Genomic DNA, 19,334 nt, shown 5'->3' with positions numbered 1-19,334 from the left:
CTTTTTTTATTTACCTCCCACTAATTAGTTAGATGGTTTCCTGCAGTCCCTGGCTCTAGACAATCCCACTAGTGATGGGTCCCAGAATGTTTGGCTTCAGTTCAGGTGGATAGGTTTACATATTGTCATGGAGGAGAAGGTGAGGACTGCAGATGCTGGAAATCAGAGCTGAAAATGTGTTGCTGGAAAAGTGCAGCAGGTCAGGCAGCATCCAAGGAACAGGAAATTCGACGTTTTGGGCATAAGCCCTTCATTCCTGATGAAGGGCTTATGCCCAAAACGTCGAATTTCCTGTTCCTTGGATGCTGCCTGACCTGCGCTTTTCCAGCAACACATTTTCAGCTTACATATTGTCATCCTTTATGGGTCTGCCTTGTGGAACACCTGTCACATTCTTGAACAATTTCTGTAGCCTTCTACAGGTGGAATTGCCCCACAGTCAATGAATTCATTACCTGCAAACAAAAGCTGTGATTGATTTCCCAAATTAATCCCTCAGAGATTTTCTCCATGTCCAGTGTGATGGGGCCCACCTGTACAGCTTTAGTGGCATTTTCTAATGCCAGGTGTCAGTAGTATTTCACTGTTATTTTCCAGGGTTTCGAGGGTCGGATAAGCACATAATATAAAACTCTGATTTTGAACAGCAGTCTGCAGTACTTGTATATGACAAGCCTTCCTTTTGGATCATAAATTCCTTAGACCCAATTCGGTAAACCCAACCATCATTTACAGTGATTCAAATCTGTAACTGGCTTTGAAGACCTTCAGGATAGGTTCTGTTGTGGGGTTGCCATAATGAATTTTCTACATCTCTTTACTAGATCCCTACTGGTTTTTTTGACCACTAATTCATCCTATCTTGGTGTATGTTGAGAAGATTTAATTTATAGATGGAGGTAAATAAATGCCAGGAAATGGTTCTGAATTTTGAATCTTCTATCTGTCAGATCCTACACAAGGTTATCATGTGCCCTACCTTTGCCTTAGGCCTCAATATTCACAATTATTCTTTCAACCATTGAGCAAGAGTTTTTAGCAGCCCTTCTCCTTATATACCTGTGACAGTCGATGTATCCTCAGTCCCAAACGCTCCATACTACAGCCCCTCCTGACTTCTTTGGCAACCAGGAAGGAATAGTTATTTAATTAATAGTAGGACTGAATTAACTATTGAGGTTGTGCTCTAAATAATTCCCCAATATTTCTCAGTAAATTATTTTTGTTCAAAGACACTCGAAAAATTCTGTAAGTATAATCATTAATAATTTGTTGGAGTTAGGCCTTGGCTCACTGAATCACATTCAGATGATCAGAGCAAGTAGAATTAGCAAGTTAGTAGTACCTCTAACAATGCAGAAATATTGTTGGTCACCCAAGGACACTACCATCACGTCATGTAATAATGTCTTAGTCTTTCCAAGCCTGACTTGCTTACTTGTGCAAAGATGGAATAGCCATCTACGGGTGACACGGTGGCTCAGTGGTTCGCATTGCTGCCTCATAGTGCCAGGGACCCGTGTTCGATTCCTGCCTCGGGTAACTGTCTGTGTGGAGTTTGCATATTCTCCCCGTGTCTGCGTGGGTTTCCTCTGGGTGCTCCGGTTTCCTCCCACAATCCAAAGATGTGCAGGTCAGTTGAATTGGCCATGCTACATTGCCCATAATGGTAGGTGCATTAATCAGGGGTTAATATTGTGTTGGGGAATCGGTCTGCTTGGGTTACTCTTCGAAGGTCTGTGTGAACTTGTTGGGCTGTAGGGAATCTAATCTACTCTGGGGGAGCTCAGATTGGTTAGTGTGACGAGCTTTAAGAGGTTATTTTGTCATGGACAGTAAAGAGAGAGGTTGGAAGAGAGGTGATGAGCCGGCTGCTTAAGACCAGTTGAGTAAACAGCTTGGGAAGGCTTGGTTTTTTTAGTTAAACAGCCTGAATGGGTGTATGCAGCTCTCTCAGATTAAGATTTCTTGATTTTGATTTTTCAGAAGCTATTGGGCTCTCAACAGAGTTGGAAGCTTCAGTGACTGTCTCCCTAACTGCTACTCTCTGAATTTTATTTTGATGTTTTTTCCCTCCTGCAGAACTGCATGTCAGAAACTGTTTGAATTTTCCTTTTTGTACAGGCTTGTTTTTTTTGTTATATTGGAACAGTTAATTGGTAATAGTTACTGTATCTATTAATCTTAAGTTGCCAATTGAATTCTTTGGTTGTATTTTAACTACAGTATTTAATGTTTTGCTTAACATTGAGTAATTTGACCAGTCGCATTGTATTAGATTAGATTAGATTACTTACAGTGTGGAAATAGGCCCTTCGGCCCAACAAGTCCACACCGACCCGCCAAAGCGCAACCCACCCATACCCCTACATATACCCCTTCCCTAACACTACGGGCAATTTAGCATGGCCAATTCACCTGACCCGCACATCTTTGGACTGTGGGAGGATACCGGAGCACCCAGAGGAACCCCACGCAGACACGGGGAGAACGTGCAAACTCCACACAGTCAGTCGCCTGAGTCGGGAATTGAACCCGGGTCTCTGGAGCTGCGAGGCAGCAGTGCTAACCACTGTGCCACCGTGCCGCCCAGAACAGGCACTTTATATTTGCCTTTAAAATAAGAAAATGTTAATGTCTAGGCCACCTTGTTGGCAACCAGGAAGGAATAGTTATTTAATTAATATTTTGAGAGGGTCTGGTTTGCCCCCCATAAAAACAGGTATTATCTGCAACTACTAAGATTATAACATCTAACATCATTGGACTCAATGCCTAATTTCATGCATACATAGCTCTGAACAATTCTATCCATTCAGACCAGGCTCTCATACAATTACAGGTAGCTGAGTCCACCCACTGTAAGTTGTATTGATGGTCCTACATTGTTAGTTTTCCTGGTGAATGTATATGGAGTTGTATATGTTACATTGACTTCACACACACAAGCATCATGAGGATCAGCAGGTAACTGAAACAATATTAAGGCTGTATACTTTTAATTGCATTTAGTATTTCTATCTACTCCCCATTTTCGTATCTAGTCTCCCAGAGGTGTTCTCTGAAACGTTCCGCAAGTAGACGGCCTGTCTCCCCAATATAGCGGATGCAGTAAATGATGTGTGTGGAGGTGCAGGTGAATCTATGGCGGATATAGAAGGATCCCTTGGGGTCTTGGAGGGAAGTAAGGGTGTGGGGGGCCATCTGGGTTGTATGGTATTGGAACTGGCCCTTCTGGGAGCACATGTGGCGGAGATGAAGGAATTGGGAATATGGGTTGGCAGGGGGCAGGGTGGGAGGAGGTGCAGTCTAGATAGTGTGGGAGTCGGTCGGTTTATAGTAAATATTCGTGTTGATTCGGTCTTCTTCAAAGACCGCAATTTCCCCCCAAACATGATCGACGATACTCTCCACGCATCTCCTCCACTTCCCGCTCCTCTACCCTTGAGCTCCGCCCCTCCAATTGCCACCAGGACAGAACCCCACTGGTCCGCACCTACCACCCCAACCTCCATATACATTGTATCATCCGTTGTCATTTCCGCCACCTCCAAACGGACCCCACCACCAGGAATATATTTCCCTCCCCTCCCCTATCAGCATACCAAAAAGACCACTCCCTCCGTGACTCCCTCGTTAGGTCCACACACCCCCCCCCCCCCCCAACTCAACCTCCACTCCCGGTACCTTCCCTTGCAACCGCAAGAAATGCAAAACTTGCACACACACCTCCCCTTTACTTCCCTCCACAGCCCCAAGGGATCCTTCCATATCCTCCACAAATTCACCTGCACCTCCACACACACCATTTACTGCATCCGCTGCACCCAATGTGGCCGCCTCTATATTGGGGAGACAGGCCGCCTACTTGCGGAACGTTTCAGAGAACACCTCTGGGACCTCCGGACCAACCAACCCAATCACCCCGTGGCTCAACACTTCAACTCCCCCTCCCAGTCCACCATAGCAACACAACAGCTGGAGGAAGAGTACCTCATCTTCCGCCTAGAAACCCACCAACCACAAGGGATGAACTCAGCTTTCTCCAGTTTCCTCATTTTCCCTCCCCCCACCTTGTCTCAGTCCCAACCCTCGAACTCAGCACCACCTTCCTAACCTGCAATCTTCTTCCTGACCTCTCCTCCCCCACCCCCACTCCGGCCTATCACCTCACCTTTACCTCCTTCCAAATATCGCATTTCCGATGCCCCTCCCCCAAGTCCCTCCTCCCTACTTTTTATCTTGGCACACCTTCCTCATTCCTGAAGAAAGGCTCATGCCCGAAACGTCGATTCTCCTACTCCTTGAATGCTGCCTGACCTGCTGCGTTTTTCCAGCAACACATTTTCAGCACAGATACCTGCTAATCTTTCTGATGCTCGTGGAGATACCAATAGCAAATGTGCAAAGTAACACTTGCCTACATCCTGGCCCTACATTTAGTTATCCATGGGAGGAGCGTGAGATCAGACAATGTAACATAATCCTACAGTACAGAGACAGGCCTTTTCGCCAAAACTGGTCCATGCCAACCAAAATGTCTGTTCATTCTAATCCATTTCCTTGCATTTGACCCATATCTTTCTAAGTCAAGTGTGTGGTGCTGGAAAGGCACAGGAGGTCAGGCAGCATCCGAGTAGCAGGAAAATCGACATGTCGGGCAAAAGCCCTTCATCAGTTTCTTAATGAAGAGCTTTTGCCTGAAATGTCGATTTTCTTGCTCCTCAGATGCTGCCTGACCTGCTGTGCTTTTCCAGCACAACACTCTTGACTCTGATCTCCAGCATCTGCAGTCCTCACTTACCCTATATCTCTCTAATCTTTTCCTTATCTATCTATTTGTCCAAATATTTTTTAAATGTACCCGCTTCAACCACTTCCACTGGCAACACATTCCATTTTTTACACCTTATGTATTAAAAAGAATGGTTGTCCCTCAGATTCCCTTTTATTCTTTCTCCTCTAACCCTAAACTGATTACCTCTAGTCCTCGATTCCTCAATCTTGGGAAAAAGACTGAGTGCATTCACTCTATCCATGCCTGTTATAATCTTTAGCTCCTCTATAAGGTGCCCCTAGACTCCTAAGCTCTAAAGAAAAATGTCCTAGCTTGTCCAACCTCTCCCTACAACTCAGACCATTGAGTCCAGGCAACATTTGTATAAATTTCTTCTACACACTAGTGCAGCCTCACCAACATCTGTATAACCGGAATGTAATGTCCCAACCTCTATACTCAGTACCCTGACTGATGAAGGCCAGTGTGCAAAAAACCTTCTGCACTGCTCTGTCTGTGTGAATTCTAAAAGGACAGATCACTGCGTCCTCACAATCCTTTTATAAATTTGCATTTCACTAGAACTTTTTTATCTGGAAGAGGCAAAATAGCATGACAAAATCCAGCACTGAATACTTCACTTAAATCTGCAATTTAACTTTACATGTTATTTCAAACTGATACAGATACAATCGCATACATACTTTAATACCTGCATACACTCTGGAAAAGTAGTTAGTTCTTCTATAAGGTGGGGTTGCATTTTTGTGCAACCCCACCTTATAAAAAAAATCATGCTTTAGAAACAGCACTTAAGTATTGCTGCTGTAATTGAGTTACAGCCAGGGCACATCTTAAAAATTTGTAGCATCCCCAATTCGTCATTACAGCAAATTTACGTTGATGAAATGCGCACTATAAAAGAACGACCTGTATGAGCTCCTATAAATTATAAATGTAAGGAAAGACCAAGGACCAAAAACAAATACAAAATCAGTTCACAAAAGATTAACGTTTATTTTGTGACTGCATGCATTAGCAGAATTCATATTCAAACAAAAGATTTATTAATCCAATAAAATAAAAGAATGCTGACAATTAGTTTTTTTCTTTTACACAATAAGGCCTTCTCACACTTTCTTCCAATCTCAGATTCTAACATCATCTTCATGTTGTTAGAGTGAGAGATACAGAAATGTTTATTTTTGTGATCAGAATCACCAGGCTGAAGTATACTGTCACAATATGGGAGTTTGTCTCCTCCATTTTGACTAATAACCTTTAACATAAATAGTTATTTGCCTTTTTTGAATTTAAACAAAAGCTTTAAGGGATAACTGTAACCTGGTGCATTCTCCAAGGCACCTGTTCATTCAATCAGGAACCATTTTACAATTAAATAACACTGTTTCTCATACAGTACAAATTGAAATTTGTTATTCTTGCATTTCCATCCTGATGAGTGAAAGATGAAAACTCTCAACTGCATGTCTCTTTTTCTCAGTAATTCTTATATTCTATACCATCAAGTAACTATTTAAATTTCTCTCCGTTTCATTTATCAATGTTTATTGGAATGCAGTTTTTGTCTCTTTGCCTGTTTTCTGTTATCGTTCCAATATTATTTAAAACATTATTTTACAAGTTTCTGTACTTATCATTTTTAACGTTATTGCATTTTAATTTAGCATTGTACTAATCCCAATCAGGCATGTAATTTTTTTTCATTTTGCATTCTCACTCATAATTTTCATTACTGAAATATACTCTGACAACTTCTTTGATTTCATGATTTGATTGGAATATTTGACATCTTATTCAGTTTAATCACCCACTTTTTTTTCCACCCAGGTTCGTTTCAATCCCAACCTTGACGCTCATGGATGGGTCCTTTCAGCCGGGCAATCCGGGATTGTCCGAGCACACTGTGTGCAGAGTCTTAATACACATGTGAGCAAGAAACTGATCAAGGAATGTCAAGCACAATTCAGTTTCATGTTCCAACCTACAGAAGCTGAAGCTGTTGAGAATTCCATTATCCATTCTATTTCACAGAATGTAAACACGTCAGTGCAAACAAAATAATGTGTATCAACATGTCTGGAGGATATAAGGACATCACTCTACTGACATGCCATTACAATAAATTTTCCATGCAAAAATACAGTAGTGATGTGACTCCTACCTACTAGATTCAACCAGGGCACAATAACTGAACATGGAATAGGTATACATGTCTGCCAATTCAGCAGTGTATGTTTTTCTAAAAATTTATTGTACAGAAGAAATATGTCTTAATTAAGTGTGTTACTGAAAATCAATCTATTGAATCAGATACATGGATTTTCAGATGAAGTATGCAAACTGAACTGCTTCTTTTACTCTCATAATTTTCAATTCTGCTGTAAAATTGAGGAACGTAATTGTAGTCCTAAGTATGCTATTATGCCTTCCTTGAATCATCTTGAATTGTAGGGTTTTTTTACTTTTTTGAGCAAAGCTTAGAGACTAATGTGGTCCACACGAACTTGTGTCTGGTTTCACAAGATTGACTTTAGGCAGATTTTTAACTGCTAAGAAAAGTTTTACAAAACCATAGTTGTTAAAATCATGAAATGTAGTAGACTTTTATTTACAGGTTGCTTTTATTTCAAAGTGATGCAAAAGCAGTGGTCCTTGTTTTACTATTTGTTGACTTGAGCCAGTGCCTCCAATTTATGGCCTGGCATGAGGTATTCAAGATTCTTCTGTGGTACAAATTAAAATATCACTTCATGTAAATGACTGGGATTTTCACTCTTAGAGATGGTTTTGTAATTGGTGGCCACTTGGTGCTTTAGTATAAGTAAACAACAGATCAGATTGGTATTTCGGGCAAAAAGCAGATTTGGAGTTTACCTAGAAAACATGTTACCTGGGTTAAATTGTTTTTTGTCTGCTACATACAGAATCCTAGTGATTTATAATACTGACTGAATTTAACTGAAATAAAATTGCATTTGGTTGTAAATAAGTTAATTCTTTCTCTTGTCCTAAATGTAATTGGAAGTGTAAAGTGCGAAGTCAGTTAGGACTCTTGAAAACTAGGCACATCTTTCTACACATGTGCCTTCTCCCTGATCTTATGCAAATGGAAAGCTATTTTGCCACTGTGATGCTTCTGCAAAGTTTTCTTTACTTTCAAATAGAAGGGTCAGTTTTCTTCAGTACATAAGTCTTGCACTTATAAACAATCAGTACCCCCAGTGTGTATGTTGCATCTTGTCAACTTTGTAGTGAAGAGCCACAGCGTTAAGCATTATTGTTTGATGGCTGTGTAGCTTTTCTTTACTCTGAGTAAAATATTTGTGGATGATTTTCGTTGAATAAATAGTCATGGAAAATGACATTCCTTTTCTAATGTGAATATCATTTCATGATTTGTATAACTTGGCATGTAAAACCGGAATAGTCAATTTGCTCACACTGAGCACTGTTGTCATTTCCATACTGCTTTTCTGAGGTTAAATAATGCACTGTGTATAAAATTAGACTTTTAGCTGTGAACCTTTCTAAAAAGCACTTGGAAAACGTTCCATGCTTCTCCTACCCACACAGAAAAATATTCATGATTTTCCAATTCTTTTGTAAATATGATAATTTAAAAAATAACTAGTGGTGTGTTTCTTTTTCAGCTTTATCCTGGGTTTCTGCTTTATGTGGTATATTTCTTTTAGTTGCTATTGCATGTAATTTTAGCATTCTTAGATCAGTAAATCTGTAACTCACCAATGTAGTTCCATGCATTTGATGTACAGCTACCTCAAACTCAAACTGATTTGGAGATTTCATGTGTGGTTTACAGTGATCAGAAAACACAGATTTATGTACTGCATACTTAATTGTTGGTACAACCTATGCTTCAAATGTTTTTGCTAGCATTATCACTGAAAATTCTGTATTCTGCGATGCAAAAGATGATTACCATGGTGCTTACCTTGTGCATGAATGGATGTGTGCGCTGAATGAGCGGGAGAATTCTATATCATTTATTTGGCTGATATATATTCCTTTCAAGCCCTCTATCAAAAGCATGTTGAAATCATATATTACTAAGATCAGTATAGAGTTTTAATCACTCTAATTTTTTTTTGTAAAATCACCCCTTATCTTTCTTGTTGAAATAGAAGCTGATACAGAGGCCTGCACTTCCAATACAGTCGTATCCAAAATACCAATTATACTAACGTGTTTTTCCTCAGTAAAGTATATGACATGTTCAAAACTCCAATTTTGAAGGTGCAGCTAGCTGCAATAGTATGTGTCTTTTTAGATTTATTATACTTCGGCCTTCAAAAATGATTCAAAATGTTTGTTTGGTATTAGATATGCAGAAGGTACTATTAATATATAGCGTTGTTTGGTATTAGATATGCAGAAGGTACTATTAATATATAGAAATTACTTTGTGATATAGGTGTCTCCATATTTTTATTTTGTCCTATAATACATCCATACATCATCTGTCAACTTTAGGTTGGGACAGGAAATGCATTCAAAATCTGCTCTAAATGGATTCTAGATGAATGTTAAATTACTTATTTTAATGTCATTCTCTTTTTTTTCAAAAACCATCTTTGATCCTCCCTGGGCAAGGCGACTTTCCCTCTAGTCACTGCCAGTGCTGTTCTGTATTTAGGCACCAACTGCTAGTAATTCGAGAGATTTACCCCTCACTATTCCATTTAAGAATTACTTTGCTGATTAATATGATTGAAATTATAAACTTACTGCCTGGAAAATTATGAATTTTAACCTACTTTGTATCACTTTGAATGTGACTTGGTAATAACGTGCTGCTCCTGGATGCACTTTGGTTTAGATTAATGTCCTGCCATTTTCTATAAATGTTGCTGTCATAAGTGCTTTCTGAATTTAATACAAAATAAAATCCGAGTCAACTGAGAATAGTGCGAGTAAAAAATGAGGTCTGCAGATGCTGGAGATCACAGCTGAAAATGTGTTGCTGGTCAAAGCACAGCAGGCCAGGCAGCATCTGCCTGGCCTGCTGTGCTTTGACCAGCAACACATTTTCAGCTGAGAATAGTGCGATGCAAGAAAACTTCCAAGAAAAGTTGCTCATTCAGTTCATGCATTAAGAGCTTAATCCCAGTTGTTTCAAACCACACATTACTATGCTGTAAGGAATAATCATTTACCTTTATCCCGACTCATTATTTTTGATCAACCACAGGATCATTTTCCCTTAGCTGGTGTAGCTGAGCACATTCAATGAGAATGGCACAATTATTTAAACTTATGTTTAATGTAACTATCTAATATGGGTTCTAACGAAACTGATGTCTTATTTTCTCTCTAGTACTTAAAATGCTCTGTTCCTCTTCCCCGCACTCACCCACAAATTTATGAAGTTGAAACTGCTCTAACTTATTTGTCACTATTCAATGTGGCATTAGGATGTTTTTCCTCAGTATTCTAAAACAGTCACAAAATCACAAATTTCATTGTTCTAAGCAAGCCAACATGCTTTAGTGAAAGATGAAGTGTATATAAACGTAGCATTTTCATTGTGCAAATGCACATGGTTATAATTTAAACAGGGCATATGCAGGTATCATTTGTTTAGAGATCCTTTTCAGAAATTGCAACGTTGTGGTTGCAGTATGGAAATTAAAATGTTACATTTCATTATTCAGGCTTGCAATATTGTTTGGTTCATTTCAGGTCCTATATAGCTGTGTTATGGTCAAGTCCACAAGATTATGCTTTTCCATTACAACTTCAGCGAAACTGTTGTCTGTGTTGTACTACAATATCGGGCATGCACATTGCATATGCTCTGCTTGTATACAAATAAAATGTTGGAAAACTGGCCTTAACATAAGTAGCCAATTATGTGATTTTGGCTTTGAAATAGAATCTTAAGGTTTCTGAGATAAAACCTTTTAAATGATTCCATACAATTCTCATGGAAGGGCCACATGACTCCCCACCACCACCGCCCCCCCCCGAGACACACACGAACACACTCTGTTGCTCTCTGTAATTATGCAGATAGTTCCCATAAGGGTTCAATTTGAAAGATCTGATGTGCTAATTTTGTGCAGTATTTTCCTCAAAAGTATATTTACTTATTTAAGTCTTCCAGTACCTGTCCTTAGAATACATTTTTCCTTTGACTTTTGAAGTGATTAAAAGTAGCTAGTGATTGTTTTTCAGCTGCTACATTTAAAGAATACTGTTGAAGATTTCATGTTGATTCACCTTGGTTCTGCTATACATCTGTGTAATTAATTCATTCATTTATGGTGGCTCAGTGGTTAGCACTGCTGCCTCACAGCACCAGGGTCCCAGATTCTATTCCAACCTCAGGCAACTATGTGGAGTTTGCACATTCTCCCTGTGTCTGCGTGGGTTTCTTCCGGTTTCCTCCCACAGTCCAAAGATGTGCAGGTCAGGTGAATTGTGCAATTTAGCATGGCCATTGTGTTAAGTGCATTAGTCAAAGGGAAATGGGTCTGGATGGGTTAATCTTCAGAATTTCAGTGTGGACTTGTTGGGCTGAAGGGCCTGTTTTCATACTGTAGGGAATCTAATTTGGAGCTATCCATACATATTTGGAACATAGAACAGCACTGAACAGGCCCTTCAGCCCACTATGTTGTGCCGACCACTGTTCCTCATGTATGCACCCTCAAATGTCTGTGACATTTGCAGTAGTCTCTTAAATGTCCCCAATGACCTTGCTTCCACAACTGCATTTTTTTTAAGATTACTTAGTGTGGAAGCCCAACAAGTCCACACCGACCCGCCGAAGCACAACCCACCCATACCCCTACATTTACCCCTAACCTAACACTACGGGCAATTTAGCATGGCCAATTCACCTAACCCGCACATCTTTGGACTTGTGGGAGGAAACCGGAGCGCCCGGAGGAAACCCACGCAGACACGGGGAGAATGTGCAAACTCCACACAGTCGGTCGCCTGAGGCGGGAATTGAACCCGGGTCTCTGGCGCTGTGAGGCAGCAGTGCTAACCACTGCTGCTGGCAACGCATTCCATGCTCTTTCAACTCTGTGTAAAGAACCCACCTCTGACATCCCCTCTATACGTTCCTTCAACCAGCTTAAAACTATGACCCTTGTGTTAGTAATTTCTGCCCTGGGAAATAGTCTCTGGCTGTCGACTCTATCTATGCCTCTCATTATCTTGTTTACCTCAATTAGGTCCCCTCTCCTCCTCCTTTTCTCCAGTGATAAAAGTCCGAGCTCAGTCAATCTCTCTTCATAAGATAAGCTCTCCAGTCCAGGCAGCATCCTGGTAAACCTCCTCTGAACCCTCTCCAAAGCATCCACATCTTTCCTACAATAGGGCGACCAGAACTGGACGCAGTATTCCAAGTGCGGTCTAACCAAAGTTTTATAGAGCTGCAACAAGATCTCACGACTCTTAAACTCTATACCCCTGTTAATGAAAGCCAAAACACCATATGCTTTCTTAACAACCTTGTCCACTTGGGTGGCTATTTTCAGGGATCTATGTACCTGTACACCAAGATCCCTCTGTTCCTGCACACTGCCAAGAATCCTATCCTTAATCCTGTACTCAACTTTCAAATTCGACCTATCAAAATGCATCACCTCGCATCTATCCAGGTTGAACTCCATCTGCCATCTCTCAGCCTATCTCTGCATCCTGTCAATGTTCCGCTGCAGCCTACAACAGCCTTCTGTACTGTCAACGACACCTCCAGCCTTTGTGTCATCTGCAAATTTGCTGACCCATCCTTCAATCACCTCATCCAAGTCATTAATAAAAATTACAAACAGTAGAGGCCCAAGGACAGAGCCCTGTGGAACACCACTCACCACAGACTTCCAGGCAGAATATTTTCCTTCTACTTTCACTCACTGTCTTCTGTTGGCCAGCCAATTTTGTATCCAGACAGCTAAGTTCTCCTGTATCCCATTCCTCCTGACGTTCTGAATGAGTCTATCATGGGGAACCTTATCAGATGCCTTGCTGAAGTCCATATACACCACATCCACAGCTCGTCCCTCATCAACTTTTCTAGTCACATCCTCAAAGAACTCAATAAGGTTTGTGAGGCATGACCTGCCCCCCTCAAAGCCGTGTTGACTGCATTTAATCAAGCCAAGCTCTTCCAGATGGCTATCCATCAGAATCCTTGCAGATGACAGACGTGAGACGTACTGGTCTGTAATTGCCAGGGATTTCCCTATTTCCTTTCTTGAAGAGAGGAATTACATTTGCCTCTCTCCAGTCCTCAGGTACGACTCCAGTGGAGTGCAAGGATGCAACGATCTTCGCAAGTGGCGTAGCAATTGCATTTCTCGTTTCCCAAAGTCTGGTCCAGGCCTGGCGACTTGTCAATCTTAATGTTTGACAAAATTTTCAGCACATCAACTTCCTCTATCTCTATCCATTCCAGCTGCACACCTGCTCTTCAAAGGTTTCATTCACTCAAAGTTCGTTTCTTTCATAAAAACAAAAGCAAAAAACTCATTTAAGGCTTCCCCTACCTCCTCATTCCACACAAATTCCCTATGCTATCCCTACTTCAGAACAATAGTAGAAGATTTATTGAATCAAAAGAATAAAATCCTCAAATTACTCGTTTCCTGAAATTAGTCAAATTCCCAAATATTTTTATAGCCAAAATATTAGAATTCATTAATTCACCTCTGCAACCTGGTAAGGCTAATATAGAGACATAAAAGAATCTGAATTGGAAGTCATTTTTCACTATCGTTTACATTTTGTACAAGGGAAAATCATTTCTGATGGGCAATTATTATTACAGCTGAAAATGTGTTGCTGGAAAAGTGCAGCAGGTCAGGCAGCATCCAAGGAGCAGGAGAATTGACGAGTCAGGCATGAGCCCTTCTTCAGGAATGAGGAAAGTGAACCAAGCAGGCCAAGATAAAAGGTAGGGAAGAGGGACTTGGGGGAGGGGCGTTGGAAATGGAAATAGGTAGAAGGAGGTTAAGGTGAGGGCGAGAGGCTGGAGTAGGGGTGGGAGCAGAGGGGTCAGGAAGAAGATTGTAGGTTAGGAAGGTGGTGCTGAGTTCGAGGGTTGGGACTGAGACAAGGTGGGGGGAGGGGAAATGAGGAAACTGGAGAAATCTGAGTTCATCCCTTGTGGTTGGAGGGTTCCTAGGCAAGAGATGAGGTGCTCTTCCTCCAGTTGTCGTGTTGCTGTGGTCTGGCAATGGAGGAGCCCAAGGACCTGCATGTCCTTGGTGGAGTGTGTGGGGGGGGGGGGGGGGGAGAGTTGAAGTGTTGAGCCACGGGGTGGTTGGGTTGGTTGGTCCGGGTGTCTCAGGAGGCATTCTCTGAAACGCTCCGCAAGTCTCTCCAATATAGAGGAGGTCACATCGGGTGCAGCAGATGCAGTAGATGATGTGTGTGGAGGTACAGGTGAATTTGTGGCAGATATTGATAACGACTTCAACATGCAGCGAGAGATCGAAATACTTTCATTCCCCTATGCTCTCGGATTAACGAGTTCAACACGTGGCAAGACATTGAAATCTCCCAGCTCCAGCCCCACACCAGGTCCTAGCTCCCAGCCCTGCCATATTTTCACCATCCCCCCACAGCTATCCCTCTCTGAGGATGAAAGATCAGTACTCGGCAGAGGCCTCACCTTCATTCGCCTACGTGCTCGGATTAACGAGTTCACACGGCGAGACATCGAAGCGACGGCTGGAGGAAGAGCACCTCATCTTCCGCCTAGGAACCCGCCAACCACAAGTGATGAACTGAAGAAGGGCTCCTGCCCGAAACCTCAACTCTCCTGTTCCTTGGATGCTGCCTGACCTGCTGCGCTTTTCCCGCAACACATTTTCAGCTCTCTGCCCCCACCCCCACTCCAGCCTATCACCCTCACCTTAACCTCCTTCCACTTATGGCATTTCCAACACCCCTCCCTACCTTTTATCTTAGCCTGCTTGGCACACTTTCCTCATTCCTGAAGAAGGGTTCATGCCCGATACGTCAATTCTCCTGCTCCTTGGATGCTGCCTGACCTGCTGCGCTTTTCCAGCAACCCATTTTCAGCTCTGATCTCCGACATCTCCAGTCCTCACTTTCTCCTAATTATTATTACAGCTAATCTTATTTCATAACTTGATTCTTGTTTATCAGCAATCCATGAGGATTTTACCTAAGGCCAAGTTATTACGATTTTCAATAAGTTTCTCACCTACCTACTTGATATCGTTTTTTTTTCTTTCACGGGGTATGGTATCACTGGCTAGAGGACAGTTAAGAGTCAACCACATTGCTGTGGGTCTGGTGTCTCATGTAGGCGAGACCAGGTAAGGGTGGCAATTTATTTTCCTAAAAGACTTTAGTGAACCAGATGGGTTTTTATTATCAATTGTCATTAAACCCTTGATTCAAGGTTTTTATTAAATTCAAGTTCCACCATCTGGCGTGACAGAATTCAAACTCAGATCTCCAGAACAAACCCTAGGGTCTCAGGATTAACAATCCAGTTCTATTAGCACTAGGCCATTGCCTCCCAAGAGCTTATCCTTATGCACTGCCCAGCTCAGATGTAGCACACACTCTCCATTGGCAATGAAGCAACTTCACAGTGGCTGATATTCTGTCACCAAGTCACCCTTTATTTACACATGGGATGTTCTTCACACTGTTCCCTCCATGCTAGCTCTGAATGCTGGGATGTCTGACATTTGTTTTTTTTTCCCCCCATTTATTATATTTTATTAAACAATACAGTTTACAAAACAATTAAGATGAACAGATGTATACAAAGAAACAGCAATTTACAAGATATTTCTGTTTTTAATTTATTTTATTTTTGTTTTTTTTCCACCACCAGGAAGAAAGGAAACACCCAGATCCCATGTTTATTTCTTTTTTTCCCCAGCTCTGAGTGAACAGGACCTCTGACACTCTAGGTTTTTTTACACTACCATCTAATTGCTTATTTTCTTTCTCCCTAGCACCCATGCTGTGGGTGTGCAGGTATGACATTTCTGTTTTTCTTTTTTTTCCAGCTTCCTCAGAGCCAACTCTCAGTGAACAGGATCTCTGACCACTCCTGTTTATTTTTTAAAATTTGTTTTCAAAATCTCTGACACTTCTGTTCTTTTTTTTGTACCCCCACACTACTGCCTAATTGCAGTAGTGCTTATTTTTTTTCCCCAGCACCCATGTTGTGTGTGTGTGCAGGTGTGATGTTTGTTTGTTTTTTTTCCTTAATCCCACTCTACCGCCTAACTGCGGTGGTGCTTATTTTTCCCCAGCACCCATGTTGTGTGTGCAGATGTCATGTTTCTGTTTTCCTTTTTTTAAACATCTGATACTCCATTTTTTTTTTCTTTTTTTTTAAGCACACGTGTGTGCAGGTCTGACTTTTCTGGGGTTTTTTTTGTTAGCCAGAGTTCCCTGATTGGGGCTGTTAATCTGGTCCACCTGGCTGACCTAATTACACTTACTACATCCCTTTCCTCTGATGATATTGGGTGGTTCTTTTTTCTTGGAATTCCTCCTGATGCGCTTCGGCACTGGGTCAGGTTCCTCTGATTTTGCCTGTGACACAAGTGGTGTGTAATGCACAGTAGCTGGCCTTTTGCACCTTAAGTGTCTCAGAAAAAATTTATTCTCCATGCGGCAAAAGTATCAAGGCACCAAGATCCGCTATATCCTTCTCAGATTCTGTGGTTGTTTCATCTCTTGACAGAGAAGAGACCCCAAGGGTTATGGCAGACTGTCTGACTGTTTCGAGAACCTAGTTACATTTTGTTCATGCTTCTTTTGCAAATTTGCAGCTTTCATATGGTCCACATGCTTATTCAAACTGTCGTTCCTATCCAAATTTCATACGTCACTGGACCTGACCTCGCATCGACCATACCTTTTATCCATGCCAGACCATTCTTGTGGTTCCTACACCAAACTTCATTCCCTTAAGCAGGCTGTCTCTCTTGCTTAGCAGAGTCTTGTGTCCTGCCTTGGAGTTCCTGATGCTGATGCACCCACCCACCAGATCCAGGAAAATTAAATGATGCAGGGATCTTCTCCCCATTAACAACTCTGCTGGAGATATCCCTGCAGTTGCATGAGAGGTAGTCCTATAATAAGAACCAGGACAGTTTCGTATTTGGTGAAGCTATAGTTTCAGATTCCCCACAGTGTGGAAACAGGCCCTTTGGCCCAAAGAAAGTCCACACCAACCCTCCGAAGAGAAAACCATCCAGACGCATTTCCCTCTGAATGATGTGCCTAATACTATGGGCAATTTAGCATAGCCAACTCACTCAACCTGCACATCTTTGGACTGTCGGGGGGAACCCACACAGACACTGGGTGAATGTGCAAATTCACACAGTCACCCGAGGCTGGAATTAAACCTAAGTCCCTGGCACTGTGAGACAGCAGTGCTAACCATTGAGCCACCATGCCACCTCGATAAGCTATTTCTTTAAGCCTACCTTCAAAGAATGGACTGATGTCTGCCAGACCATTGGATGATGGATGCTATGGAGCTGCCCTTGTATGACAAATGCCATTTGACTTTAGGAAATACTCAAATTCCCTGCTGATAAATGATGGCCCAGCACTTCTGGGAGCCCCTGTGCAGCAAAAAATGCGCTCAGTTTTTTCTATTGTCATCCCCTTGTTTGTCGCAAGAACTCTATACTCGTCCAACCAGTTTGAGTGGGCATCTACAATGACTAAGGGCACTCAGCTCAAGAAAGAATGTATAGAATCTCTACAATGTGGAAACGGGCCCTTCAGCTCAGCATGTCCGCAATGAACCTCTGAAGAGTAACCCACCAAGACCCATTCCCCTACCCTATTTTCCTATAGTGCCCTGACTAATGCAGCTAACCTACCATGAACACTGGCCAATTCGCCTCACCTGCACATCTTTGGGATGTGGAAGGCAGCCAGAGCAAACCAGGCAGCATAGTGGCTCAGGGGTTAGCATTGTTGCCTCACAGAACCAGGGACCCAGGTGACTGTGTGCAGTTTGCACATTCTCCCTGTGTCTGCATGGATTTCCTCCCACAATCCAAAGCTGTGCATGTCAGGAGAAATGACCATGTTAAATTGCCCATAGTGATCGATGCTTTAGTTAGGGGTAAATATAAGGCAGAGGGGTGTGGGTGGGTTACTCTTCGGACGGTCGGTGTGGACTTGTTGGGCCAAAGGGCCTGTTTCCATACTGTCAGGAATCTAATCAAACTTATGCAGATATAGGGCAAATGTGCAAACTCCACACAGTCGCCTGAGGTTGGGATCACACCTGGGTCCCTGATGCTGTGAGGCAGTAGTACTAACCACTGACCCACCATACCACCCGTGTTGTTGATGTGTAACCGAGTCCAATGTTTACTTGCCCATTCCCCCAAATGTGGGGGAGCCGCTGGTGATAATGTTTGTCCCATGAATGCAGCTATATCTGCATCCAAGCCAGGCCACAAGATATCACTTTTCACTAACATCTTCATTTTGGAAACTCCTGGACAACCTTGGTGGAGTATCTGGCAGTAACCTTTGCTGAGGATAATCACTTCCTCCCCAGAGAAATATGCTTTCCTCATTTATAATTTGTTTCCCTGGTCCAAAAATGTTTCAATATTGGTTATGATAACCCATTGGTTTCCACCATCACCACCAGCTTTTACAATTTTGCCAGGGCCAGGTCTTTCTGCGTCCAAAGTCTGATATTGTCAGCTGTGAACTGGATGGGTGTCCAGAAAACTTAAAACTATTAGAATCTTCCAGTTGTGATACCACCAGGGTGGATCTCCCAGCACAAGGCAGCTCAATGCACCCATATTCGCTACTTGCCTCCTGGATAGTATTCCAATTTGTAATTTGACCCACTTAGTATTACTGCCTACCGCTGAATTCGGCCTGAAGCTACGGGCAGCACTGCTTTGAATCTTTAAGTAGACCTAAAAGGGTTTGTGGTCTGCTATTAATAAAAATTTACCTTCATACAGGTATTGGTGCAACTTCCTGACTCCATCTGGGTGTATTTCTGCTCTGCATTAGCCAAAGTCCTGGACATGTACACTATTGGCATTCCTATCCATTGGGCCATCTATGAGCTAATACTACCCCAGTGCTATACAGGGAGGCATCACATGGATCTTATGTTTCAACACCTTAGAAGATGATAACAGTTCCTTCACTTCCCTGAAGACTATTGCTTGGCTACATGATCATTTCCAAGGCTGATGCTTTTTTAAATGTTGATGCAAAGGTCCCAGGATAGAAGCCAGGTTATGCTGGATCTCTAATAATTCACCAGCCAAGGAAGAATCAAGCTCTGGTTCAGACTTTCCTTTCCTTTGATTGCCCTCTGTTTATCTTCCAACAGGTGTAACTTGGTCTTGCTTACTCCAAAACTTGGTGCCTGGAACATACATTATTCCCTTCTAAGGTGTACACCTGCATGGGAGAAACATCTAAGGACTATGTCCAAGGTCTCCATGTGCTCCCAATTAGTCTTACCTGTTATTAGCATGCCATCTAGATAAATGGC

At 42.1% G+C, this 19,334-nt stretch overlaps 1 protein-coding gene across 2 annotated transcripts in view; it reads left to right on the top strand.

Annotated features, from left to right (window-relative positions):
• Positions 1-9,102, top strand: part of gtf3c2 (general transcription factor IIIC, polypeptide 2, beta) — a 147,463-nt gene extending 138,361 nt beyond the window's left edge. Inside the window, exon 18 of one of the 2 annotated variants that reach the window (XM_060851781.1) lies at positions 6,629-9,102. In XM_060851781.1, coding sequence (XP_060707764.1) covers positions 6,629-6,862 — 234 coding nt within the window. In that variant the 3' untranslated portion in view covers positions 6,863-9,102. The remainder of the gene's footprint in view (positions 1-6,628) is intronic. The other variant, XM_060851791.1, reaches the window with a different exon arrangement.
• The last annotated feature ends 10,232 nt before the right edge of the window (positions 9,103-19,334 follow it).

This window comes from Hemiscyllium ocellatum, chromosome 3, assembly GCF_020745735.1.
Source record: "Hemiscyllium ocellatum isolate sHemOce1 chromosome 3, sHemOce1.pat.X.cur, whole genome shotgun sequence".
Taxonomy (NCBI): Eukaryota; Metazoa; Chordata; class Chondrichthyes; order Orectolobiformes; family Hemiscylliidae; genus Hemiscyllium; species Hemiscyllium ocellatum.
This window is presented reverse-complemented; position numbering and strand designations above follow the sequence as displayed.